Source organism: Artemia franciscana, chromosome 4, assembly GCF_032884065.1.
Source record: "Artemia franciscana chromosome 4, ASM3288406v1, whole genome shotgun sequence".
NCBI lineage: Eukaryota > Metazoa > Arthropoda > Branchiopoda > Anostraca > Artemiidae > Artemia > Artemia franciscana.
Genome location: NC_088866.1, coordinates 17724821 through 17738418, shown reverse-complemented (window position 1 = coordinate 17738418; position 13598 = coordinate 17724821). Strand labels below are relative to the sequence as shown.

At 35.4% G+C, this 13598-nt stretch overlaps 1 protein-coding gene across 1 annotated transcript in view; it reads right to left on the bottom strand.

The window, feature by feature from the left end:
* Window positions 1-216: 216 nt before the first annotated feature.
* Window positions 217-13598, bottom strand: part of LOC136026081 (ubiquitin-conjugating enzyme E2 G1-like) — a 31768-nt gene continuing 18386 nt past the window's right edge. Inside the window, exon 5 of the mRNA XM_065702278.1 lies at window positions 217-2048. Within this exon, the coding sequence (XP_065558350.1) occupies window positions 1971-2048 (78 nt within the window). The 3' untranslated portion in view covers window positions 217-1970. The remainder of the gene's footprint in view (window positions 2049-13598) is intronic.

The following is a 13598-nucleotide window of genomic DNA, read 5'->3' as shown; positions in this document are numbered from 1 at the left end:
AACACTAGTGCCTCTTATAAGCTACCCATACTCTTTGGATCAAACCTTGATTTAAAAGAACTAGTCATACCACAAAATTAGGGTCTTCATGAGTCGAAGCACAAATGACAATACGTTACCAAAGTATCAATGCAAAATGAAAAGCTTAAGGTTTTTGCTACCCAAAAGAATTACTCCCCCCGCCCTATCGATAATAGTTCTGTCAAACTACAGCAATAATAAATGAATATTTATTTATTTATTCAAGATAAGCACAAATTCATAGTAGTTTGCATACATAGTACCCAAAATGTAAAATGCAAAATGTCTCACAATTAACAAGAATCGATGCAAGAGCCTCTTGTTTAAAAAAATTACTATCCATGACACAACTACTTTCTAATTCTTCTTTCCATTTCATAAGAGAAACCATATAAAAAAAAAAAAAAAAAGCAAACCTCGTTAGGTCTTAACTTAAAACAAGCGTCACGATTAAGAGCTCAGGTAAACACTATATGTATGACGGTGTTTTTTCTATCCCACTTATATTTTTTTTAAATACTATCTAAATTACTCTACTCTAGACACAGTTCGCAACACATTCTTGGTCAGTACATGTCTTCCTTGTTTCGGGGCGGGGATACCATAGTCTTTATATAATTTTCACCCGGGGCTGTCTACCAGAAAGAGGTGGGAGGGGGGAGGGGAAAGCCAGACAGGTACACACGATATTTTGACAGAGAGAGAGAGAGAACTATTTTTACAATTTGAGAAATGCCCAAAAAGTCTGGAAAACTTAAAACTTTTGGAGGGCCCCAGCTAAGTTCCTGAGAAGAATTCCTTCCTATGTAAAAGGTTTTTTTTTGTAATTTACTTTAGAAATACTTACTTTTAATGCGAGTAGGAAGCAACTGAAGTTAACGCCTCGGCTAATTTCTTCTTAGATCATCAAAACTTCTAAGTAACAAAGATCTATCTTAAAGGCAACCATACTAAAGCGGGCATTTGAGATGCCTGTTTTAAAAGTCGTTCTATGAGGGACATTCCCCGTGTGTAGGTATTTTTAGATATTTTTTTTTTAGGAAAACTTGGTATAATAATGAATAAGGTATGACTAAATTCAAGTACGTTCCCAGATTTCTAAGAGCTTATCAGATACAGAGATTCATTTAAGAGCGAGCGTATACAGCTATATATTGTAATTAAAACAGTAGTATTTACCTTTCCCAAACCTCGAAATATTTTTTTACTCTCTTCGGCGTCTTAACAAATCAACCGTAAGCTTTTTAAAGAAGCTTTTAAAATATTGTGCGCAACTCATATTTCAGCAACATGAGCTCCTCCTTTTCTCACCAGCATAACTATTTACATAGCTTTTAAAATTGATTAACGTTAAATTTTACGATTTGTCCCTGCAAATCAATCTTTCCCTTAATTAAAAATTTTCCTCATTAATTGTCAATTAAGTATAAGACTTAGTTACATATTTTGCAATTTACTGATGACGACGAGAAAATAATTATACTATTTCAAGCTAACCCACTAACGGCCTTGACCTCGTCTCTACGGTTAAATGCTGATACGAAAAAAAGTTTACTATTCCATAGAAGGTGGGAGAATATTTCTGAACTTAGGTCCGCCAGTTTATCCCAATTTTGAACAAGACAAATATTTGCGTCCTTTCTTCCTTAGTCTTATTCATGATACATTTCGAGTAAAAAAAATTGACTAATCATAACGCGAGACTATCTAATTAACAGAGCTATATACATATATTTAAAAAACGACTCTATTAATCCTTAGACGAGACTGCATTACATACTTGGATATTTAAAAAAAAAGAGAAAAGAACACATTTAGCTTGTCACAAACGGGTAAAGTTTGCTTTTATCACTGAGTCACCACAAAAAAACAAAAAAAATTGCCGAGTTAAATTTGCTGAGTTAAATTTGTCCTTGTAGGATTCGCGAATTGATTTTAAACTAATAGCTTTACATTTCTTCCTGTGATCTTCTAACGCAGCGTGCCACCTTCTTCCTGAATTCGGTGTAGTTTTCGCGCCATTCTTTCTGAAAGGATAATTTATAATAAAGCTAGAAAACAAAATAGACAGATCAAGCACCGTTTTAAGCCATTTTCTTTAACGACTGCAACAACGGAGCAGTTAAAAAAGTAAACAATTCTATAAAAATTGCCATCAAGCCTAAAAAAGATTAGAAGAAACGGTAAAACACAATCAAATTACATAATTTGCACAAAATCGGAGTAATAGACTAAGAAAAATGGTAAACTGATACGAGAGGAAATTGTGGTCCATTTCTGAGAAAAAAAAGCCAAGCGCAATGTAATACGACCCAGCAAAATTATAAACAATTACAACATCTTTAAGATCCTAAATGAAAACATGCGTTTATTGTCTCTTTTTTTTACTGGGGCTAAGATTTTAAAACACGCCAAAGATAAATAGAACTTCTTTACCAAAAGTGTCATGGGAAGGAGGGAGGGGTGCACGAAGGCCCAAGGCGCACAGACTGTGTGGAATAAGAGGAGACGACATGAGGCTTATAATAGTCAGGGACTGAGCGAATAGGTGGAGGCCACAATATATATATATATATATATATATATATATATATATATATATATATATATATATATATATATATATATATATATATATATATATATATATATATATATATAATATATATATATATATATATATATATATATATATATATATATATATATATATATATATATATATATATATATATATATATATATATATATATATATATATATATATATTTATTTATATACGAGGCGTGTTTTAATCAAAGTCCGTTTGAACATAAGTAGACAACGAAAGATTATTTAAAAAAGTAAATTTATTTTCAGAAAGTGCTGACTTTACTCTGTTTCTTCGACATAAGTTAACAAGTTTTTTGAAACACATATCATGCCTCCAAACTAATTTTAAAGTAAAGTCTTTATAAGAACTTGCCACCGGCTCTAATAACCAAGCGTTCACTGCTTTTTTTTACGTCGTCATCATCTCTCTAAGGGTTGCCACTGATGTGGCAACCGGTTGCACTGGAGACGAAACAGGGGTTTCGCATTTCAGACCCAAATTAAGACAACACAACATGGAATGAAAACTCACACACTCCCTGAAAATTTGAAGGCCGAACATACTCTCTCCCAGCGCAAATTCATGGCGTCGGAGTTTGGGAATAGGCATGGTGTTCTTGGTCGACTTCATGCAACGGAGGAACCGTTATCAAATGCAGAAGCATACTGCCAAACCATCAGAAAGCTCCGCAGAGCGATTGAAAAAAAAAACAACTAAAAAAAAAAAAAAACCTGGAATGCTGACAAAGGAATTTGTCCTTCTTCATGACAATGCAAGACCTCACAATGCTGGTCAGACCCGTAATTTGTTGAACAGTTTTGACAGGGAAGTTCTTTCAGGCAATACAGAAGTTTTTTCCCACAATACAGATCTGATCTTGCTGCAACCGATTATCATCCGTTTCTCAACCTCAAGCAACACCACAGTGGCAAACGTTGCAATGATGATGACGACGTAAAAACGGAAGTGAATTCCTGGTTAATGGAACAGGCGGCAAGTTTTTATACAGTAGTTACCTTAAAATTAGTTGAGAGGTATGATAAGTGTTACAATAAACTTGGTAAATATGCTGCTAAACAGAGTAAAATATGTACTTTTTGAATATATATATATATATATATATATATATATATATATATATATATATATATATATATATATATATTACATTCTACACAAAACATAGCATTAGTGTAAGGATTGGATTTGCTGGACGCGTGGTCAGTTGCTCCACAGCAACCACAGATGGCTATATTATTACAATTGGCCGCAAGATGGCCTTCGGCGTGACAAGAGAAGCATATTCTTGGCAAAACTTGCATTCATCAACAGGAAGTACTTCGTAATTAATTTTGGTTCTGGTGTCTGTAAATTAATTAATTTTGGTGTTGGTGTGGCGCCCCCCCACACGGGCGTAAAGTCGTTACGCGCCATATTAGTTACGCGCCATTGACGTAGTTAAAAATATATATATATATATATATATATATATATATATATATATATATATATATATATATATATATATATATATATATATATATTTAACTACGTAAAACTTGCGAATATACAACATTCTTGGCTGTCCCATTGTCTGGGCATATAAATAGATTGTCAGGTTTACCGACTCTTGAACATGCAACATATAATTGTCCATGGGAAAAAAAAAAATCTGTATTCAGATCTATACCTCATTATTCTAATGAGTGCCCTTGAGCTTTGTTGATGGTGATTGCTAATCGAACATTCCCTGTGTCCCCGTCGTCATTTATATATCTCCCTGTGCTCACCGGCGTCCCCGTTGTAGTTGTGTCCCTGTGTCCCGGTCGTCATTTATATTCCCTGTGTCCCGGTCGTCATTTGTGTCCCGGTGTCCCAGTCTGTAATTTCTCTTTGAGTGTCGCGGTCGTCATTTATATTCCCTATGTCCCGGTCGTCATTTGCTGTTGCCATTATAGGTTCTTCAGTCATTTTACAATTAAACATTTTTCCGTCCACGATCTTCTCACAATTAAAAATTTGTCTTTGAAGGATTTTCTTCTGCCGCAAGTTTTTTGGCATAGACTCTTTGAGCAGCTTCCTCGGCTGTTGCCATTGTAGGTTCTTCAGTCATTTTACAATTAAACATTTTTCCGTCCACGATCTTCTTACAATTAAAAATTTGTCTTTGAACGATTTTCTTAAATACCTTTAATGACGTCATCGTCATAACAAACATGACGACAACTAACTTCATGACGACATGATGACATGCTGTCACTCGACAGACCCGCAGACAACTTATTTGTATATATATATAGATACTAGCTGTTGGGGTGGCGCGAAACCCCAAAACCTAGTAGGTGGGGGGGGGGCTTCGCGCCCCCCAAGCCCCCCCCCCCCCCCCCGCGCGCGTAAGTCGTTACGCACCATATTAGTTACGCGCCATTGTAGTTGTGTCCCTGTGTCCCGGTCGTCATTTATATTCCCTGTGTCTCGGTCGTGATTTGTGTCCCGGTGTCCCAGTCTGTAATTTCTCTTTGAGTGTCCCGGTCGTCATTTATATTCCCTGTGTCCCGGTCGTCATTATAAAAATTATATTCCCTGTGTCCCGGTCGTCATTTGTGTCCCGGTGTCCCAGTCTGTAATATCTCTTTGATTTTCCCGGTCGTCATTTATATTCCCTATGTCCCGGTCGTCATTTGTATCCGGTGTCCCGGTCTGTATATACATTCGTTTTTGAATTGGTTTATGATGAAATAAATTTTTTGTTTTTTTCTATTTTTCTTTTTTGTTTTTTTTTTGTAGTTTTTACCTTCTTTATTTTTTTTATTTTTTTTTATTTTTATTTTTTTTCAGTTTTCTTTTTCTCCTTTATTTTTCAGTTTTTTTTTTTTGGTTTTTTTAGTATTTTCTTTTTAGTTATTTTTGTAGTTTTTACCTTTTTTATATTTTTTTCTTCTTTTGTATTAATGCTAAAGCCAAGGTTCGAACCTGGTCCCGGTCGTCATTTGTATCCCGGTGTCCCGGTCTGTATATACATTCGTTTTTGAATTGGTATATGATGAAATAAATTTTTTGTTTTTTTCCTTTTTTTTCTTTTTAGTTTTTTTTTGGTTTTTACCTTTTTTTAGCTTTTTTATTTTTTTTCTTTTTAGTTTTTTTTAGTTTTTACCTTTTTTTAGTTTTTTTTTTAGTTTTTTCTTTTTTAGTTTTTTCTGTAGTTTTTACCTTTTTTAGTTTTTTCTTCTTTTGTATTAATGCTAAAGCCAAGGTTCGAACCTGGAACCTCTCTGACCTAGAACCTGGAACATAACGCTTTAGCAACTCAGCTACTTCGGCCTGAATACATTTACCTTTTTTATTTTTTTTTTTTTTTTTTTTTTAGTTTTCTTTTTCTCCTTTATTTTTCAGTTTTTTTCCTTTTTTTTAGTTTCTTTTTCTTTTTCAGTTTTTAGTTTTTAGTTTCTTTTTCTTTTTCAGTTTTTAGTTTTTTAGTTTTTTTAGTTTGTTTAGTTTTTTTATTAGTTTTTAGTTTTTTTTCTTTTTATTTAGTTTTTTTTCTTTTTACCTTTTTTTTAGTTTTTTATAGTTTTTTTTCTTTTTTAGTTTTTTTTGTAGTTTTTACCTTTTTTAGTTTTTTCTTCTTCTTTTGTATTAATGCTAAAGCCAAGGTTCGAACCTTGGAGGTGAATGGAGTTTGTCCGGAATGAGGCAGACTCTGTCTGCTGACCACGTGCCTCTGGATATGGGGTTTCTCCCCTAACTAAACACTCCGATCAGGATGGCCGCAACCTCATGTGGCGGGTGGAGTCCACCCCGGGAATCTCAGTAGCTAGGTTTAACCTAGCTCTAATCAGATTCCAGGCCTAGGGTCGGTTGGGCTAGCGACCCTCCACCCGAAAATTAAGTGCTACGAGAAGTGACAATATAGCCTCGGACCCGGATTCCCTTTTAAGATCTCGACCATCGCGCGTCAATGGACATGCTGACGACGTCAGAAAGAATAAACCTTATGGACCGAAGGGGGCTACGAATAGCCACCTGGATGTCTTGACTTTGAATGCACCTGCGTCAAAGAACCTACTCTCTGAAGAACTTCGCAAGAACAAAGTGTCAATTGCAGGTCTTAGAGAAACACGTCTTACCGGAAGCGGAGAAGAGCGAATAGGTAACAGTGACTCATTGCTCTGGTCTGGAGGAAGCTCGAGAAGGAATGGTGTTGGCCTTGCACTAAATAGCCTTACAAGAAAGGCCTTACTTTTACACGAAGCTGTATCTGACAGATTAATGAAGGTCCGCTTTGGACACAAGCATGGCAAGATGACTGTCATCGTGTGCTTTGTCCAGATGCCTTGCAACAGTACCCCCCCCCCATGATATAACTGTTCTCCTTGGCGACTTTAATGCGACAGTGCGCGATGATATGGGTTTACGGCGTGGCACAGTTGGCCCTGTATCCCCCGACCCACTTAACGACAATGGGCTCCGCTTACTTGGACTGTGCCGATCTCACGAACTTTACATTGCTAACACCTACTTCCAACGCAAAACTATGCATCAGTACACGTGGTATAGTAATGACGGTCGTACAAAGAAGATGATTGACTACGTCATTATTTCCAAACGCTGGAGATCATTGGTGAAGAACTGCAGGGTACAGATCAGCAGATCTTGGAAACGCAGACCATAGGCTTGTGTGCGCTGATCTTCGGCTTCGCCTCCATGCACAACGATCGAAAAGAAAACCCGTCGCTGCAGATATTGGGAAACTAAAGGAACCAGATACTCGCCAGAAGTACAGTATCGAGATATCGAATCGCTTCGAGGCCCTTGGCTCACTTAATAGCAGCGAAGATCTCTGGAAACATTTTAAATTGCAGAACAGTGAAGCAGCACAACTAGAGCTTGGCAAGAGGTGTTGTCCAAAGAAATCGTGGCTAACTAATAAAACACTGTAAGTCATAGAGCAAAGACGGAAGTCAAGACTTCTTGGGGACATGACCACATATCGGAGGCTCAATAGAGTGCGGAATAGACTCATTCACCGGGATAGAACCCAGTTTGTTGCAAGGAAAGCCGATGAAATTGAGCTAGCTGCAAAAAAGAAAGACATGGGCAGTCTATTCAAGCATCTCCGAGACCTCACTGAAAATAAAACTCCCACCTTGGGTCCCGTCCTGTCAAGGGATGGTGCACTTCTCTATGACGAAGGTTCTTGTCTTGAGCGGTGGAAGGACCACTTCTGTTCGCTCCTCAACAATACTGGTCCGTCTGCGCCTCCTAATGATAGTCCCAGCCAACCTTGCAGTCAAAGACCTGGAACAGATGTTCCTCCAGATGAGCCTTTCAGCCCCTTAAAAATTGGACGTGCAGTAAAAAGACTCAAGAATAATAAAGCTGCTGGTATCTGTGGCTTAAACTCAGCGCTGCTAAAATATGGAGGTCCTGCAATAATCCTGTTTCTACACACCCTGTTCTCTACAATCTGGCAAACAGAGATAATTCCCGAGGATTGGCGGAAGGGTGTCATCATCCCCTTATGGAAGAGAAAAGGCTCGAGAAGCGACTGCTCCAAATACCGGGGAATAACCCTACTGTCAGTCCCTGGCAAACTGTTTTCAATGGTCCAGCTGGATCGATGTCGGAGCATCATTCGAAAAATCCGGCGACCTGAGCAAGCTGGTTTTATGTCGGATCGTTCAACCATCGAGCAGATTTTCACGATTCGACAAATAGTAGAGAAGACCACAGAGTTCCGACAGAAAGCATTTATTGCCTTCGTTGACTTCCGTGCTGCATTTGACTCAGTCGATCGAAAAGCTCTTTGGCGGATTCTAGAGTTGACTGGCCTACCTGAGAAATATTGCAGACTTCTCAAGGCGCTGCACCATGGGACGGAGAGCTGTGTACAAATTAATGGTCAGCGCAGCCCGTTCTTTCAAATCACGACAGGGGTGCGCCAAGGATGTGCAGTGGCCCCAGATCTCTTCAATGTCATCATAGATTACGTTATGACAAAAACCACTTCACGTCTCAGCTTTGGGCTCAAATTCGGAGATCATACCATCACAGATGTCGATTTTGCCGATGACTTGGCCATTCTGGCGGACTCCATGGAGCAGCTGCTGGAAGCGCTCCGAATTCTGCGAGAAGAGGCTGCCAAAGTAGGACTGCATATAAACTGGAACAAAACTAAAATTATGGCCATAGACCCGTCTTCTCCTGCTGTTAACTCTCCAGTTAGCCTGGACAGCACCACTAGCATAAAGGTTCTTAAAGCTCTCTACGCCGAGCAGTGCCCGGCAGGAGACTTAATTCAAAGTAAGTCAAGTAAGTCAAGGTTCGAACCTGGAACCTCTCTGACCTAGAACCTGGAACATAACGCTTTACAAACTCAGCTACTTCGGCTTGAATACATTTACCTTTTTTATTTTTTTTTATTTATTTTTTTTTTTTAGTTTTCTTTTTCTCCTAAATTTTTCAGTTTTTTTCTTTTTTTTTAGATTTTTTTTCTTTTTCAGTTTTTTTAGTTTGTTTAGTTTTTTTATTAGTTTTTAGTTTTTTTTCTTTTTATTTTGCTAAAGCCAAGGTTCGAACCTGGAACCTCTCGGACCTAGAACCTGGAACATAACGCTTTACCAACTGAGCTACTTCGGCTTGAATACATTCGTTTTTGAATTGGTATATGATGAAATAATTCAGACGTCATATGCAGACAGTGACGTCACTCGACAGACACACAGACAAACAACTTATTTTTATATATATAGAGTAGCTGTTGGGGTGGCGCGAAGCGCCACCCCAACACCTAGTTTGTGGGGGCGCTTGGCGCCCCCCAAGCCCTCCGCGCCATATTAGTTACGCGCCATTGTAGTTGTGTCCCTGCGTCCCACCTGTGAATATAGATAGATATATATATTTTTAACTACGTAAAACTTGCGAATATGCAACATTCTTTGCTGTCTCATTGTCTGTCCATATAAATAGATTGTAAGGTTTACCAACTCTTGAACATGCAACATAATAATTGTCTATGGGAAAACAATCCGTATTCAGACCTATACCGCACTTTTCTAACGATTGCCCTTGAGCTTTGTTGATGGTGATTGCTAATCGAACATTCCCTGTGTCCCCGTCGTCATTTATATATCCCCCTGTGCCCCCGGCGTCCCTGTTGTAGTTGTGTCCCTGTGTCCTGGTCGTCATTTATATTCCCTGTGTCCCGGTCGTCATTTGTGTCTCGGTATCCCAGTCTGTTATTTCTCTTTGAGTGTCCCTGTCGTCATTTATATTCCCTCTGTCCCGGTCGTCATTTGTGTCCCGGTCTGTAATTTCTCTTAGAGTGTTTTTTCTTTTTAGTTTTTTACCTTTTTTCTTTTTTCAGTTTTCTTTTTCTTCTTTATTTTTCAGCGTCACTATGAAATACATATCGCCGAAGCTTTGTTTTTTTTTTAACTAAAATCTGATAGGCATTGATGACCTTATCCAAGTCAAAATCCCTAACCCAATCATCATCGCTATCATTTTCAGTTTTGATATGTTTTGACTCTCGCTGTCCAGGTGGATTTTCATCTAACTGCGCGGTTTCGCGTTCTTTAGCCGCAAGCCTGTTTTCATGCTGTTCTTGTGATTCCTCGGCACGATTTCTTTTCTTACTTTCTCTATCAGCCGCAAGTCTGTTGGCATAGAATCTTTGAGCAGCTTCCTCGGCTGTTGCCATTGTAGGTTCTTCAGTCATTTTACAATTAGAAATTTCTCTTTCAACGATCTTCTTACAATTAAAAATTTGTCTTTGAACGATTTTCTTAAATACCTGTGTCCTGATCGTCATTTATATTCCCTGTTTCCCGGTCGTCATTTGTGTCCCGGTATCCCAGTCTGTAATTTCTCTTTTGAGTGTCCTGGTCGTCATTTATATCCCCTCTGTCCCGGTCTTCATTTGTTCATTTGAGACATGACGTCACTCGACACACAGACACACAGACAGCTTATTTATATATATACTAGCTGTTGGGGTGGCGCTTCGCGCCACCCCAACACCTAGTTGGTGGGGGCACTTCGCGCCCCCCCAAGCCCCCCCGCGCGCGTAAGTCGTTACGCGCCATAATAGTTACGCGCCATTGTAGTTGTGTCCCTATGTCCCACCTGTGAATATAGATATATATATATATATATATATATATATATATATATATATATATATATATATATATATATATATATATATATATATGGTTTTAACTACGTAAAACTTGCGAATATACAACATTCTTTGCTGTCCCATTGTCTTTGCATATAAATAGATTGTCAGGTTTACCGACTCTTGAACATGCAACATATAATGGTCCATGGGAAAACAATCTGTATTCAGATCTATACCTCATGATTCTAATGATTGCCCTTGAGCTTTGTTGATGGTGATTGCTAATCGACCATTCCCTGTCCCGGTGTCCCGGTCGTCATTTATATCCCCCTTTCCCCCGGTGTCCCCGTTGTAGTTGTGTCCCTGTGTCCCGGTCGTCATTTATATTCCCTGTGTCCCGGTCGTCATTTGTATCCCGGTGTCCCGGTCTGTATATACATTCGTTTTTTAGTTTTGTTTTTCTCCTTTATTTTTTTCCTTTTTTTTTCTTTTTTAGTTTATTTAGATTTTTAGATTTTTTAGTTTTTTTATTAGTTTTTAGTTTTTTTTCTTTTTAGTTTTTTTGTAGTTTTTACCTTCTTTTTAGTTTTGTTAGTTTTTTTTTTTAATTATGTCCTGGTCGTCATTTATACTCCCTGTGTCCCGGTGCTTTGTTGATTGCTAATCGAACATTCCTTTTGTCTCGTCATTTATTTTTTTCTTTTTTAGTTCTTTTAGTTTTTACCTTTTTTAGTTTTTTTTAGTTTTTTAGATGAAAATTTTTTTTAGTTTTTTCCTTTTTTTCTTTTTAGTTTTTTATTGGTTTTTACCTTTATTTTAGCTTATTTTTCAGTTTTTTCCTTTTTTTTAGTTTTTTTTTTATTTTTTATTTTTTTTTAGTTTTTTACCTTTTTTTAGTTTTTTTATTTTTTTTAGTTTTTTAGCTTTTTTACTTTTTTTTTATTAGTTTTTAGTTTTTTTTGTAGTTTTTGCCTTTTTTTAGTTTTTTCAGTTTTTTTTTTAGTTTTTTATTGGTTTTTACCTTTATTTTAGCTTATTTTTCAGTTTTTTCCTTTTTTTTAGTTTTTAGTTTTTTAGTTTTTTACCTTTTTTTAGTTTTTTTAGTTTTTTTAGTTTTTTAGCTTTTTTATTTTTTTTATTAGTTTTTAGTTTTTTTTGTAGTTTTTGCCTTTTTTTAGTTTTTTTAGTTTTTTAGCTTTTTTATTAGTTTTTAGTTTTTTTTGTAGTTTTTGCCTTTTTTAGTTTTTTTCTTTTTAGTTTTTTTTGTAGTTTTTACCTTCTTTTTAGTTTTGTTAGTTTTTTTTTTACTTATGTCCTGGTCGTCATTTATACTCCCTGTGTCCCGGTGCTTTGTTGATTGCTAATCGAACATTCCTTTTGTCCTGGTCGCTTTCTCTTTGAGTGTCGTCATTTATTTTTTTCTTTTTTAGTTCTTTTAGTTTTTACCTTTTTTAGTTTTTTTTAGTTTTTTAGATGAAAATTTTTTTTAGTTTTTTCCTTTTTTTCTTTTTAGTTTTTTATTGGTTTTTACCTTTATTTTAGCTTATTTTTCAGTTTTTTCCTTTTTTTTATTTTTTTTTTTATTTTTTATTTTTTTTAGTTTTTTGCCTTTTTTTAGTTTTTTTAGTTTTTTAGCTTTTTTATTAGTTTTTAGTTTTTTTTGTAGTTTTTGCCTTTTTTAGTTTTTTTCTTTTTAGTTTTTTTTGTAGTTTTTACCTTCTTTTTAGTTTTGTTAGTTTTTTTTTTTACTTATGTCCTGGTCGTCATTTATACTCCCTGTGTCCCGGTGCTTTGTTGATTGCTAATCGAACATTCCTTTTGTCCTGGTCGCTTTCTCTTTGAGTGTCGTCATTTATTTTTTTCTTTTTTAGTTCTTTTAGTTTTTACCTTTTTTAGTTTTTTTTAGTTTTTTAGATGAAAATTTTTTTTAGTTTTTTCCTTTTTTTCTTTTTAGTTTTTTATTGGTTTTTACCTTTATTTTAGCTTATTTTTCAGTTTTTTCCTTTTTTTTTTTTTTTTTATTTTTTATTTTTTTTATTTTTTTACCTTTTTTTAGTTTTTTTAGTTTTTTAGTTTTTTAGCTTTTTTACTTTTTTTATTAGTTTTTAGTTTTTTTTGTAGTTTTTGCCTTTTTTTAGTTTTTTCAGTTTTTTTTTTAGTTTTTTATTGGTTTTTACCTTTATTTTAGCTTATTTTTCAGTTTTTTCCTTTTTTTTAGTTTTTTTTAGTTTTTAGTTTTTTACCTTTTTTTAGTTTTTTTAGTTTTTTAGCTTTTTTATTTTTTTTATTAGTTTTTAGTTTTTTTTGTAGTTTTTGCCTTTTTTTAGTTTTTTTAGTTTTTTAGCTTTTTTATTAGTTTTTAGTTTTTTTTGTAGTTTTTGCCTTTTTTTAGTTTTTTTAGTTTTTTAGCTTTTTTATTTTTTTTATTAGTTTTTAGTTTTTTTTGTAGTTTTTGCCTTTTTTTAGTTTTTTCAGTTTTGACGTCACCTGATCCAGTTTTTTCAGGTGACGTCACCTGATCCACAGATCCACACACAGACAACTTATTTTTATATATATAGATATAGATATACAAGGACACTGACAGGGGAAAACAGAAGCCGGGTATGAGAAGTAGTAGATTTTTTTTTCGGTTTGAAACTGGAGTACGTAAGACAGGGCAATAAAGTACGATCCTCGCTTTCTTACTTAACCACAGCAACAACCAACTAGTACTATGATAGATCCCATTTATTAATGACGAACTTAGTATTCTGATTATATTTCTAAATTTTCATAAGTATATAAATCTTGGCCCCAGAATTAGCCTGAAAGAAGTCCTACAGTCTGAATTGAAGGATGGGGTTGGAGTGGTTTCCT